Source organism: Pyrus communis, chromosome 16, assembly GCF_963583255.1.
Source record: "Pyrus communis chromosome 16, drPyrComm1.1, whole genome shotgun sequence".
In the NCBI taxonomy this organism is placed as follows: Eukaryota; Viridiplantae; Streptophyta; class Magnoliopsida; order Rosales; family Rosaceae; genus Pyrus; species Pyrus communis.
This window is the reverse complement of record NC_084818.1, coordinates 10,895,477-10,910,486: the sequence shown is the minus strand read 5'-3', so window position 1 is coordinate 10,910,486 and position 15,010 is coordinate 10,895,477. Positions and strand designations below refer to the sequence as shown.

The window sequence follows — 15,010 nt, the reverse complement described above, 5'->3', positions numbered from 1 at the left end:
AAATCAAACACAAACTTCATATTTGGTATACCAAAATACAAACGCAAACATGCACCAAATTCTTTTGAAACTGATCTCCACCTAGAATCAAAAAATCCAAAAGTCTTCAAACTTGAAATTTCCTCCAACACCTTCTCCAATAAATTCCATTATGGAAACTAACAAATATGAAACAAAATCCAAGCTAAAGCTTGAACAGCCAAACAAAAAATGCGAATTGCACTCCACCCAAAGAGCTTGAGTACCAAGCTCCACCTTTTTACATAACCTTTAGAGGAGTTCAGAACAACGATCGTTTGCAATGTTTGCATCAACACTAGCAAAAGACTTATCAAACGGCTTCTTTTTGCCCTTGAGTTTAGGGCAATCTACTTTCCAATGACCTTCCTTATAACAATAGCGACAAGTGTTCTTTCCAAGTTTGCTCCTTTCCTTATTCCTTCCTTGAACTACCAAAGCTCCATCTTGTGTGTCAGTCACTTTATTCTTTAGCTCTTTAGAATTCAAAGCGACTTTAATATCTTCCAAACTAAGACTTTCTCTACCAAATGGCATGGTATCGACAAAGTGTTCATACGAAGGAGATGAAGAACACAACAAAGTTATCGCATAATCCTCATCACTAATTTGGTCGTCCACACTTTTCAAATCCATCATAAGTTTATTGAATTCATCAACATGCTTATGAATTGACGTACATTCATCCATACGAAGAGTATCAAACTTTTCTTCAAATACAACCGTTTAGGAAGGGATTTGGTCATATACAAGCTCTCCAATTTTAGCCACAACTCCGGTGCATATTTGATGTTACCCACTTCACGCAAGACTTCATTCGATAAAATCAGCATGATTGCTCCAAGTGCCCGCTCCATAACATCTTTTTTTTCTTCATTAGTCCATGAATTCAGCAAAGCTTTCACACCCTTTGGCGTTTTTAAAGGCCTTTGTTGAACTAACAAAGCACACATCTTCAATTGCCAAATACCAAAGTCATTGTTGCCGAACTTTTCAATATCAACTTTCACTGACGACATAGAAGGCTTCATAGTGACTGCCAAGCAAAGCCCAAGCCGAAACCTAGGCTCTGATACCACTTATTGTACTTTTATGCGCAGGTGAAAGCTAAAACAAAGAATCTCAAACTAACACAAGAGATTTACGTGATTTGGCGTAAAGCCTACGTCCATGAGCGAAGCATGACGAGGAATTTCACTAAACAAATGGAGATTACAAAAGAGTATTTAAACTCTCACAACCCAAATCTGACAATATACAAACCCTAAACCAAATGAGTAGAGAACTCAAACAAACGGAGAAGATTCTCCCAAATTGCTCTCTAACTCACAAACTCACAAATTGACTCTCACCAAATTGCCACACGAATGAGCCACACAAAATACAATAACCCTAAGCTCCTATTTATAGCAGTACATAGGATTTAGGTTCCAATAAGAATCCTAATAGGAAGTAAATACAAATACAAATCCTAATCAAATAGGTAATTAACAAAATCTCTCCACCAAGGAAACCAACTAAGAAGTCAAAATCCAAAACCAAATAAGACACCAAAACCAAATAAGTAATACAAACCTAATTTTGAGCCGTAAAACTCAACAATGTGACTAATTCAGAGTTCATATTTTTGGTTTATTCATCTTTATCTGCTTATTGTTTTGGTTGTAGTCAATCCCTACAAACCAATCGACAAGAGAAAGAAAAGCGAGAAAAATAAGATGTTTTATTTGATGCTCCCATCAAGACTTATCCTTCATTTTGCATTTTCTTAATTTTTTTTTTTTAACAAATGATACTATTTACATAAGAAAAAGAACAGTGAGTTGAGCCTCACAATAGTCCATTATAATGTGATTCAAAACGAAAATCAAACCTAGGACCTCTCACTAACAAATGAAGAGGAATATCACTAGATTATTGTTAGAAAAAGCATGACATACTAAAAACTACTTTAACATCTTATTCTAATACCAATTTTAGCAAATTTAATTACTTTTTCAACTAAACTAAACTCTAATACGGACATATACTTCGATGATCATTCCATTTCTTCAGCTTCGCAATTAAGTATTTCTTCGAAAACCAACATTTATAGAAGTCATGATAGCTTAAGTCTCAACAAATAGCTTCCACAGATGGACGAGGTATTCACGCCCGCAAAATTTTTCTCGTAGGATAGAAAACTATAATCACAATTTCGTCAATCACAATTACTTTTAGTTGAATAAATTGGTGTCGTTGTTTTTAGTTATAAAAAGGGAATCGAAAACTTAATCTATCGTGCTGGTGACTCATTAATTCACGATATCTGACCATTTTAATTAACTAATCAAAAGCGATCACTAATTTATTTTTTTTTAAATTCATATGCTATCACTTACTTTAAGAGATGGGGGAAATAAGCCTTCGAATGAGCTAACCATAATTATTTGGTTCGAATTCGCTTTAACAAGAATTGAACCTAAGACTCTCTCACTTACAAGTGAAAAAATACTAGGGTCTGGTAGTATTAAGTGATCACTATTTTTTTTTTTTTTTGTCCGGCATAAATGTCACTCAACTAAGCCCTTGTATAATGCGAGCACAAGCATAGAAAGGTAAATTAATATCATTCTTTTTCCTAATGGTATGAAAGAATAAATTGGTTGTCATTGGATATTCGGTAATAGTAATAAAGATAATAACGAATGGAATGATATGAACGGCTTGGATTTGCATCAACAACCAATTTTCGTTAGAAAAGAAGTTTCTATGGAAACAATTATTTATTTCTATTTTCAGGGTACTTTCATCTAATTTTTTTATAAATAATAAAAAATACCATTGAAATTTCGTAATACATAGAGTAAATTATTATCATTAAAAAAAGAAACTATAATTAGGGCTTCTGTTTGTGTGCCACTCTCCACCGTCGAGAATCTTGATATGTGGAAAACAGAGACAAAAAAGAGACAACATAACCCTAACTTTTAGTATGCAAGTGTAACTGTGTAAGCATAAATTTTTATCTGTTTTTTTGTTTTTTCAGTCGACCGAAAAAAATATCTAGTCTTTTCACCGGATCCTTTGTTTCATGGAGGCAGATTTGGATGTCCTTCTCATACTCTTCGGTTTGTGCGCTCAGAATTAAGCCACGTCAACATTTTATATTTTTATTATTTTTTATCTTATTATCATTATAAAAATATTAATATAAAATATTAATATAACTTAACCGTGACTGCACAAAATATAAGGAGATGGGAAGGGTATCAAACAGGAGGACAGACAATCTATCTTCTTGTTTCTTTTGGATTTTGAAATTATAGGAATCTTCACATCATAATTGTTCATTATATATCATGCGGTGAGTTTTTATCAGGTATTATTTTTGTTTTAAATAAAAAAATTCAAATGATTTATAACCACACGATACACGATTAAAGGTTAAGATGTGAGAATCACTTAGATCCCACAATTTGGATCCGGATAAGATTCAAATCCGTTTCTTTCCTGCATCAAGCGGACACGTACATCCTCAGTTGTCCTCAACTACCGACCTCCTTGACACGCGTCACAAACGTAGTAAACAGACAACCACCTCCCTATAAATATATCTGAGAAATCCTCAAACGATCAATAAGCCTGCAAGTCTTGAAATCTCTCTTGGATTCGATCAAAAATCTTTCATTTTTTGGTTGTAGGTTTGCGTTTGAAAAATGGCCGAGCAAGGTTTCATGGATAAGGCCAAGAACTTTGTCACAGATAAGATATCAAATGTGGCGAAACCAGAAGCAGAAGTCACAGATGTTGATTTCAAGAAGATGGGCTTGAGCCATGTGGAGTACCTTTCCAAGGTGTCCGTGACCAATCCCTACAGCCATTCCATCCCCATTTGTGATATCAAATACACCCTCAAAAGCGTTAACAGGTTCCATTTCTCACTTTTTAACACTGCTCAATTGGGTTCTTGGCGTTAATTAGGTCATGTTGTTTTTACGAAGTTCCGCTTTCGTGCATATATTTTTTGCTGTGTCAAATTTGATCCTTGTAATTTGCGAATTGTATCCGAGGACATACATTTTAACATCTGTTGATTTCTTGTGCTAAATCCGTTAAGTTTGCCCTAACATTTACTTTTGACCATTTCGTCGCAAGAAACTAACAGAAATAGACAAATGTCCTCGGGTTGGAACAGTACGTAGTTTGCAAATTTCCTCGGGTGAGAAGAGTTTACAAACTACGTGAATTAAACTTGATGCAATTGAAAAGTCATTTGTGTTGCAGTTCTCTTTAAGTATAAAGTTTTAGGTACGATTGAGTTTGATACTGGATTAACAGTCATGGTGTGATTTAGTTTAATCTCTATCCAGTTTTGTTTTATAAAAAATAAAAGTTCAGGTGGTGGATTGATATTGTGTGTAGGACCTTCCCTTTTCGTCCTGGCGCAAACCCCTTTCCCATTAATTTAGACTAGCTTAAAATATCGTTTTTTTTATTCAAAATAAAATAAAACTTGTGGATTTAATTGAAAGTACATGGATGATAGTGAAAACTTTGTGAATCTTAGAGGGACCAAAAAAGCGTTTTGACCTTTTTTTCCCTCAATTTGTAGTTTGATTTTGTGTATATTTGCAGGGAGATTGCATCGGGGACTATACCGGACCCTGGATCACTAAAGGCAAGTGACATAACTGTGCTGGAGGTGCTATTGAAGGTGCCACATAGCATATTGGTGACATTGGCAAAGGATCTGGGTGCAGATTGGGACTTTGACTATGAGTTGGACATAGGCCTCACCATTGACCTTCCTGTCATCGGCAACTTCACCATACCACTCAACAAGAAGGGAGAGTTCAAGCTTCCCACCCTCTTCTAATCACCATGTCTTTTCAGATGCAATAACTTTTGCTATTTTGTATTTTGTTGTTTCTTGATATATGTATAACTTCATTATGGAATGGATGAGGAATTAGGGTGGTGCTAATGATGTTTTGATATTTAATTATGTTTACCATATTAACGGTGGGAATAAAGTTGAAGAAAGTAAATTCTATGTCGGGAAAAGAAATGATCTTGCATATAATTATAAATAATTATGTTATTATTTATATTGCTAATTAATTTTACAATGAAATTCTAACTGTTTTGAAATCTAAGTAGTAGAAATCAAGGGGAATAAAGTAGCTTTATGTGTGTTCTTGCATTTGTTCTTTCTATCTCTGTAAGATGATATAACTTTACACAAAACTATCTCGACTCATATGTTGTACTACAATCTCATTTCTCATATTTTAAACATTGCAATATTATATCTCAACTTAGGAATATGTTATAATGTCATATTTTCGTTAGTGATTCCATCAAATTAATCGTTAAGTGATGATTTAGCAAATAAAGGGTCCATATATTTACTGATGTGGTAGTCAACTGTGTCATTAAAAAAATATATATATATAATTTAAAACAATAATTTTTTGGGAGTTTTAATGAAAAGGGCTTTGGGCAAACAAATATTTAACCAAGAACCATCTCAAAATGCTGTTTAACCAAAATGGTTCAAAGTTTAATAAAAAACCATCCAAAACTATTGTCCACGAGTTAAACTTACAAGCCCAACCTGTTACAAATCTACATTCTGTAAATATCCTTAAATGATTCGATATTATCCTGACTATTCACCAACCTCAACCCAGCACGAAACTATCATAATAACTCTATGTCTTCCTATCAAATCGAATTCCTCCATTTCAAAAATAACAAAATCAAAGTTGAAAAAGGAAGCATTCATCGAAACAAAAATGCCGAAACAAGTTCAAAGAAGTTTAATGGCAGAAACAAGCGAAAAAAGTGTGGAAAAAAAAAAAACAAAATATAACTGTTTCTGGAGAACCCAAAACATAACACTGTTTCAAGAAAAAAAAAATTCAGATGTAGTATTTGTTTTGTCTATGTACAAACAAACACTGTATCTGGAAAGAAAACAACCAAAATTCAGAAACAGTGACTTAAATTTCAGAAACAGTAACTTAAATTCTAGAAATAGTGACTTAGATTCCAGAAACAGTCTATGTTTTAACCTTTGACTGTTTCTTTTCTTTCATGCATCAAGTGATTATATTTAAGAAATTGATTATATTTAAGAAATATGGTGCTTATTTTACTTTGAATCCAAATATAGTGAATTTTACTATTTCTTTTCTAGCTTACATTTAAGAAACAAAGTGTCTATTTCATTTGGATTCAGAAACAGTGACTTAGATTCTAAAAACAGTATTACTTTAAATCCAAAAACAGTTTATTTTTACAGTTCAGAAACTGTGATTCGTCGTTATTATTGAATAGCATGCAGATCTCAAATTTATTTTATAGAGAAACAAACGATGAACTCCACTGACAAAGAAAAATTGAAAAACAATACCTCGAATACACTATGAATAATAACGACTATCACATTTCAATGAAATAATACAAAATATAAATTAAATAGCATGAAGATCTATATTTTTGTTTCAAAGAAAAAGAAGAAGGTCTGCAAAACAATGACGACAAAAAATTAGAACTCAACCTAAGAAATTTAGGGATAAAGTTAATAAATCATAATTTATTATAATTAGGACATTTTTAATTGGATTACTTTAATATGGACCTTGTACTAATTATTAAACAAAACTCATAACATGATTTTTTATTAAAACTAAAACTTTTTAAGTTATTTTCATTCATTTTTCTTAATTTTTTATGTCAAAAGTTAAATTAAAAAAAGTGGGCCCCTCCCCCGTCAAAACACAAAACCTACTGTCTTCTCTGACCTACCCTCTGCCTTCGCTGACCTCCCATCTTACCGCCTTAGCGTACGGTAAGCTCGGAGCCAGCTTCTTCTCTTGCATTACTCTCCAAATCCTTGCACTCTTCCACCATTCTCTCCCACGCCTCCGTTTAAACGAAACCTTAAATTCAAACTGAAACCAAACCCTTAATCGAAACCCTTCTTCTCTCCCACTCCACTCTTAGATTCAATCCCAAATCCAACACCAACCCAATCCCCAAACTCTCCCTCAAGCCCTCTACGCCACTCTCACCACAAACCCCCAAACCCGAATCCCCAAAACCCATCTCATCCTCGAATTCCTTGAAGTGGGTATTGGTGTTTTCCAGGTATTCGAGATCAACGGCCGCGACAGGAGGTGGAGTTTAAGGTCTTCTGAGAAAACCCGATGCAAAGCAGGGAAAAAAGAAGGAAACTTATCAAAAACTTCATGGTGGTCCGTGGAGAAAGCTTGAGATTTTGGGTGAATTTCAAGAAATTAAATTGTGCAGTGGGTTTTTTTTTTTTTTTTTTATGGTTAAGGTTTTGGTTAGCTAATTCCACTCTTTTTCAATGACAGATTTAGTGTAAGGTAGGTCAATATCTGCAGTGGGGTTTTGGGGAGGTCGGAGACTAAGAGGGGAGATTGGCGATGGCGGATTGCAGTCGGAGAAGACAATGGATTTTGTGAATTTGAAGAGAGTGGGGCCCACTCTTTTTTATTTATTTTTTGACACGTAAAAATTTTAATTTTTTAAAATGATTTATTTATTTATTTATAATGGCATGAGTTGGCTGCCACGCTAGCAAATATATGGGTCCTCTAATTTGCCAAATCATTACTTAACTACCAATTTGATAGAATCATTAATGGAGATCTGACATTGCAAATAATTCATAATTTGAGGTATGGTATTGTAATATTTAAAATATGAGAGATAAGATTGTGATGCGATCCATAATTGAGGTAGTTTTGTATAATTCACCTATTTTTTTCTTTTTTTGAGATGAAAAAAAGGCAATTTTAGCAATAGGGTCACTTTTTTTTTTTTCGAACTCTAGTTTACTACTACACTCGAAATGTCCACATCATTTCTTTTGTCGCATTGTCGTGTTTTTAATTAGTCTAATACTTTAACTTGTGGACATGGCGATAACTATTTCGTTTTTGTTTTTTGTTTTTTTTTTTTAATTTTGTATTTTGTATTTTAAAAAAAAAATATTATCTACATTAAAAAGAAATAGATGGATTAGCCTTATAATGGGGTTGGTAATAGTGTAGTTCAAATTTACATTTGGTGAAAATCAAACTTAAGATCTTTCACTTACGAGTAAAGAGGAAGACCGTTTATTATCAAGAGTTTTTCTCAAATTTATGATATTCCAAAATCTTTCAAGGATGACCGTTCATGATCTCTTTTATCCTATAACTTCTATTGTGTGTACTTTAACATACAATAGTTATCAAATAATGCCCTTGGTTGAATTTTTCCTCAATTTTTATGCACGTATACTCATTTGAAAAACATGTGTGGTGAAAGTCTGCCTCATTTGAATGATCGAACTAACAGTTTAACTGTTAAAACTAAAAGGACGAAAATGCAATGACAAAAATTACTAGGATAAACGTGAAACTCAAGTAAATCATATATTTTTTTTCATTACAAGCCATAATATACACCAAGAAAGATGAGGGTTTGACTCTGGAACGCAATACGTGAAGAGGAATGCCCTAACTAGGGCAATCCACAAGTTTGACCAAAGCAAAAACAAGGGAATTACAGAACAGGAACGACATCAATGACAGGGGAAAGGGATAATAATTTGGAATCAATGACCATATTAAACAAGGAAGGTCTCCCACAACATATATCTGATTCCACAATATGATGAACTTAAAGAACACCAACTATATTTTTGGAGGGAAGTAAGAGGGAACCCAGTTCTTTACTTATATTTCGGGACACTTTACAAGGAAGAAATGCAAGAAAAGGACCATGGTTGGCCCCATCTCCAAAAGCCAAAAGGTTCTACAAATGTACCAACTCCTATATATATGAATGGGAGTAGAGTAATCGGTCCCATAACTAAATATTTTAAATTCAGTTTTTTGCCCTTCAGCAACAATGCAAAGAAGTGCCTCTTTCGTTTCTTCAAAAATGCAAAGAAGTGCCTCCTTCGTTTCTTCAAAAATGCAAAGAAGTGCCTCCTTCGTTTCTTCTTGGTATTTGAACGTGTCACGATTGGCGGGCAGTGCCAAGAACTATGTAGCGAGCAAGGCGCAGGGGTATGTGGAATCGAGATTGGCTGAGATGAAGAAAAGATCTGCACTTATTGTAGGCCTTCAATTTGGGAACCAAATCTTGGACTCCACAGAACTCGTCTTCGAGATATCTATCTTCAACCCCTTTGAGTTCTATCTCCCTGTCAGTCAGGCTTCTTTCAAATTCAAAAGCGCCGGCAGGTAGGTTTTGATCCACATCTCCTTTTCACATCCTCCCTCCTGGAGACGTTCTTGTGTACAATTGTTATGTACCATTTCCGTCACATAACTGTGTTAAATATGACAAAGTAGTTGTATATATCGATTGTTTAAAAATGATGGTTAGTAGGTCAAATGTCCGATAATATATATAACATGTCAATAATGTCAATACAGAAATTTTTAATGCATACGCGTTTGAATATGTTGTTTGTTTTCACTTCATGTGTGGTGTAGCGAGGTCTTAACAGGAACATTGAAAGATGCCGCGTCGCTGAAGCCCGGAGAAGAGTCGATTATGTTTGTGTTAGTGAAGGTGCCATTAAGAGTGTTCATAAACTTCGCAAAGGACATATCTGGAGATGCAGATATTAACTATGAGATCGATTTGAGTATCAAGATTAAGTTTCCTGTAATTGGGAACGTTGTATCCTTACCAATTCCTTGCCAATGCCAACAGGGCGAACTCAAGCTTTCTCATCTGTTTTCCAAATTGTTGGACCAAATCAATCCTCAGCAGCTGGTGCCTTAAACATGAAATATAGTTTCTATATATTATAGGTCCCATCCTATACATCTGGTAAAAGAATTATAAGAGGGAGGGTGGAGTCTTAAGGGTTTCTCCTTGTAACAGAACTAATACTCAATTTATAATCTTCTAGTAAGGCGAAATCTTGGATGCAACTCTTGCAATACCCTGTTTTATCTATCTTCTATCTCTCTTGTGAGGTGAATGTCTCGCCCCCACAGGATGCTCATAACGCAATTGTTTGAAGGCCTTCGTATGTTTGTCATTTTGAGGTTGTCACGAAAAGAATGGATGTTAAATATAAATAGATGTTTTGAGTTAGATAACATTTTGAATATCCATTGAAGAATGTTATTGACACTTTAAAAAATCACTTTACACTCTAAATTTTTTATATTTAAAACTAAAATACTTATGAAGAATGCAGTATGACTTTTTTAGAGTACCAATAATATCTCTCATGTCCACTAATACAAAAACTTGAGAAAAAGTCTTTTGGATCCACATTTAGTTAAGATCAAATATATATATATATATATATATATATTTTTTTTTTTTTTTTTTTTTTTTTTGTTTTTTGAGTCTTTATGACTTTCGTTATGGCTGCTGTCAAAAAGTCCAAATAGAAACCCAAACCCAACAGAACCACCAGAGCACCTCCTCTGGTTTCAGACTCCATGGCAGAACTTTCAAAGTCCTGATCACGTTATTTTTCAACGAATTTTCCCAAAATCTTTAACTTTTGGTACTTTTTGCTCCAAAAAAGAAACGCAAAAAATCCCCATTCAAAAATCATTCTCTCTCGATCAAAGAACTCAAACATGGGTGGTCAGATGAAGGAACATCAACTCCATCAGCCCCATGGCTCAAGAAATCTAGAAGAAGTGGTGCCAATATTTTCCCCCAAGTCACTTGCCCGGATAAGAAGAATCAAATGCTGTGGGATTTCACTACAGTTGTCATCCTCCAAAGTGTAGTCATTGGCGTGCTCTGCCTCACCGTGTTCCGATTCCGAGATCCTAAAGTCAATCTGGCGGGAATTTCTGTGGAGAATATGAGCATGGTGGTCGGAACCCCGGCCGCGATCAACACATGACTCTAAGGGAAGAAACTAAGGTGAACAATGAGAACTGGGGTAGGCTTAAATATGATAGAGTGTTTTGTTTTTATCACATGAGGGTGTGACAGTTGGAGAAGCAACAGTTTCAAAAGGGTCTATTGGGATGAGGAGCAAGGAGATGAGCGCTTTGGTGGAGCGATGGCGTTGGCGGCGGAGCAAGCGGGGAGATTGGCTCTGGGGTTTTGAATTTGAAAAGCTATATGAAGGTAAGCGGGAACGTGAAAATGGTGGGGATGGTGAGGAAAAGAAGTGAGGGGATGGGTTGCAGTTTGACTATTAGTTTGTCCAGGCAGGCAATCCAGGAAGTTCATCTTTTCAAAACAGACTGCGTATATTTGTTACACCAAAAACCTAGATCGCGTAAAGAACATGTTTAGGTCCTAGTTACGTCTGTCGGGAAATTGATCGCCTGAAGTCAAGGATGTGCTAATCACTTGGGCAGTTGAGAGACATTTCTAACCTCGAAGATGATTTATATCAGACTAATCGGAAAAAGGTACGAGAATATGACTTTGGTCGTGATAACAAAACGAGTTCGGTTGTGCTCTGCCGAAGTTGAGTAGTTACTCTAGCGAGAACATAATCAGACATTGATAACATGAGATCTGTCTTAGCACGCAAGTACGATGACCCTTAAAACAACTGCGGTCAGCAACTCTGTCGTCGAGATTGAACGTGACTGTGGAAGGCAGGGCCGGCCCTGAGGGTAGCTAAAGTAGGAGAGCTAGGGCCCTACCCCGGATGGGCCCTCAATATTACACACACACATACATACAAGCTTTTTATGCACAAGGATCTTCAATTTTTTTTTCAAAAAATAGGGATTAGGTGTGAGGCTCACTTCACATTGAACTTTAACGTTCTGAACTGTCTATTTTGTAAGTCTCGATTCATAGGTCATCATTGCAAAAATTCAATTCAATCCGAAACCATTTGCATATTTAATTATCAAGATAAAATTTCATTGTTTCTTATATAACAAAATATTCGTTAACTTCTTTGAACTCAATTAGATATCTTACATGTTTCCAATTTGGCTAATATTTTGCAAGGATGATCTATAAGGTGCAACTTGAAAAATAAACTGTGTGTATCATTAAAGTTCGATGTGGTGTAGACCCTACAACTAATTTTCATTTTTATAATAATAATAATAAAATAAATAAAATAAAAAAGGGATCATTCCCTTAAAGGTTTCCTATATATATTACAAATTTTGTATATATTCAAATAAGAAGTTTACAGTTTGAGTCTTTACTTATAGAATTTTGTTAACTATACCAAATAAAGTTGCCTTTATAGAAAGAAAATTTTCAAAATTGAAGTTGATCAAATATTATCTTCCATCAACTATGTCACAAGAAAGATTAAATGAGTTATCTATTTTATCAATCGAAAAATAATTGGTTAAGAAAATTAGATTACATAAACTTACACACTTGCGTCTTACACATTTGCGTCCAAAAACATGAGACGTGTAATATTTAAGTAATGTTTGCATATATTTCTTCTTTTGATATTAATTTTTAAGATATTTTATGTAGAAATAGAGCTTTTCATGTAATTAGTGATTTTTTTTATACATATCAATACAAAAGGTCGGGAGTCAGAGAACTTTAAGACCCCATTTGAAAGGCTCGACTAAAGCCCTAAATTCTTAGGCCAGCCCTAGTGGGAGGATTAATCTAGTTAATGTGAATACTTAGTGTGAAATGAAGCAATGTAAATTATGCTCTCCTTTTGTTTGATTTCTGTTTCTTATGTAAAATGTCGTACACTTATCCCATTACTTCAAATTTGAGGCCCAAAAGGTTGGACATGAGCCTGTCTCATAGAAGATGGGACCCTACTCTGGAGAGGGTTTTCTATCACAATCAATATAATATTTGGGCAATCATCTAGAACAATATCTTTTTAACATTTAGTTGTAAAAGTGATCGATTTTTAGTAGTGACGACAGTATATTAATCATATATTGATGACTTAAATATGACATAATAGCCACACAATGATGACATGACGACATAATAAACACTGATAATTTATGTAGCCAACTGTAAAAAACTGATCATCCCTACTAATTGCATGTATAATTTTAGTAGCGTTATTCATTTAATAAATGTTTTTCACATGTTTCATAAATGAACCACCTATCCAGTAAGCACTTGCTTAGAGGTGGATCTATTAAGGGACTTGGGTGGTTCTGGGACCAGTGGAAGTCCGAAAAATGGCTGTGAGGACGTTGGAGGACCACCCAAGTCCGAGGAGGAGAAACACCAACAATGGCTTGCCAAAAGACTTTCCAAAGGATGTCAAGCCATTAAAAAAAAAAAATTTAAAGACACATGCAACACAAAGGAGATTTGAACTCAAGGTCTTCCATGTCCTCCCTGATTATTGTCCTGGATTTAGGGGTTCGGACGGATGAGTTGACTAGAGCCTTGCTCTAAGTCTCCTTAATCTCACTGTTTGTCTTTAAACCTGGTTATGGCCTTTTATTGGGTCTCTTACTTGTCTGCTTTACTTTGTCCTGGGGGTGTGGCGCATAGAGAGAGGATCTTCATTGGATCCTCTTTATGAGGATCTTGAGAATCTTTCAATCACATTTGTTTTTCGTGCATCATGTGACCATTTTTCATCAGGTACTATTGACTCTAAAAACTACCAAGCCTACATGGCGCGCAAGCAGAGTAACTAATAAGCTAACTACGTCATTCGGTTGTGCATGGGGCGTGCCAACTAGTCGGCCGAGTTCGGCCAGGGAGTAAAATATGTTGATTGACCTCTTGATCTTATGACTACGACCAAGGAAGGAACACGTCTCGGCCTCCGGGTTCTAAAGCTTGAAGATAAGGCTGCTAGTTTCTTCGAAGTTCACAAATCGTCGACGCTGGGTTCGATCTTGGTAATTATATTCGTGAGAGTATAAGTACACCGAACTGGGTACCAGACTATCTGGACATAAATACTCGAAAGAGATAAATTTCTTGATTGTAAATGTGGTTCAACCGTCAGAATGTCAAACTCTAAAATGTACTTGCGAATATCCAATCATAAAACACAGCTTTCAATGTGCCAAACCTAGTAACCTGGTAACACCTTACTTCACCGAGAAGGCTGATGAGATAACATCTACCAACAAGGACTCGAAAATCCTTGTTGATCAACCCTTGGATAAATAACCAGTCGGTCTCGAAGCAGTGCTGTTTATCCAAATTGAAGGTGCTTATTGGTCGGCTGATTTTACTTCTCCAGTACTGTTTATCCAAACTGAAGATGTCGTTGGTTGCCTTCACAGTGCTGTCTATCCAAACTAAAGATGTGTTGGCGAGAAGAAATGGAAAGAGGAAAAAATCTCAGGGTTGTTGAGAAGCTTTGCGTAGGACAATTTGTGTGTTAATTTAAAGGGCTTTGAATGATACACTCCATTCTCTATTTACCGCAACAAACCCCTTCATGGTTGAACTAGAAATGTACTCGGATTCAAACTCTTCAATCCAATCTAATTAGGTTTCGACCAATCCTAACCCCTATAGGACTTTAAACCTAGCTCCTTAATGAACTAGATTCATCCGTTAATTCTAAGCATCTTCAGCTTTAAGACTCCTTGTTGCGCTAGGGTTCGACTACTTCACCCTTATCTAAACCAATCTTTCTAGCAACAAGATTCGGCCAATTTTGACTGGATAACCCATGACACGATTCTAGATGAATGATTCGGCCAATCTTGACTGGATAACCCATGACAAGATTCTAGATGAATGTTACTGAGCCGAGAATAACTCTAAGCTCGGCCTAAAATATTATTTTGGGCCCAAACATTGCCCCCTTGCTTCTGAAGTTTTTGGCCTATAATTCTTTGCCGAGCCTCGCCCTTGAAGAAGTGATCTATTACTAAAGAATAAACCCTTAACATATTTCTTGTAGTAAACCAAAAAACATTGCAAGCCTTTAATACTCCAACTACCCAGACATATTTATTAAGCACAATCTTTCACCGCAGCAAAAGTTGACACATCGCAACTTTTCATCGCAACTGTCCATCTTCAATAATGCATACCCTTACATTCAAAG

General features: G+C 35.3%; 2 protein-coding genes across 2 annotated transcripts; both read left to right on the top strand.

The window, feature by feature from the left end:
- The first annotated feature begins 3,626 nt into the window (after window positions 1-3,626).
- LOC137720651 (desiccation protectant protein Lea14 homolog) lies at window positions 3,627-5,053 on the top strand. Its single transcript, XM_068459739.1, has 2 exons — window positions 3,627-3,928; window positions 4,636-5,053. Exons 1-2 carry the CDS (start codon window positions 3,717-3,719, stop codon window positions 4,874-4,876), a joined length of 453 nt encoding a protein of 150 aa, XP_068315840.1. The 5' UTR covers window positions 3,627-3,716; the 3' UTR covers window positions 4,877-5,053.
- Window positions 5,054-9,117: 4,064 nt separating this feature from the next.
- LOC137720652 (desiccation protectant protein Lea14 homolog) lies at window positions 9,118-9,915 on the top strand. The gene is made up of 2 exons (XM_068459740.1): window positions 9,118-9,269; window positions 9,525-9,915. The coding sequence occupies exons 1-2, from the start codon at window positions 9,118-9,120 to the stop codon at window positions 9,817-9,819; spliced, it is 447 nt and encodes a 148-aa protein (XP_068315841.1). The 3' UTR covers window positions 9,820-9,915.
- The last annotated feature ends 5,095 nt before the right edge of the window (window positions 9,916-15,010 follow it).

Excerpts from the sequence above, each read along its gene's own strand:
- LOC137720651 (XM_068459739.1), top strand. The coding sequence starts at position 3,717 with ATGGCCGAGCAAGGTTTCATGGATAAGGCCAAGAACTTTGTCACAGAT. Across the intron at positions 3,929-4,635 it reads ACCCTCAAAAGCGTTAACAG|GGAGATTGCATCGGGGACTA; the intron begins GTTCCATTTCTC and ends GTATATTTGCAG.
- LOC137720652 (XM_068459740.1), top strand. The coding sequence starts at position 9,118 with ATGAAGAAAAGATCTGCACTTATTGTAGGCCTTCAATTTGGGAACCAA. Across the intron at positions 9,270-9,524 it reads AAATTCAAAAGCGCCGGCAG|CGAGGTCTTAACAGGAACAT; the intron begins GTAGGTTTTGAT and ends TGTGTGGTGTAG.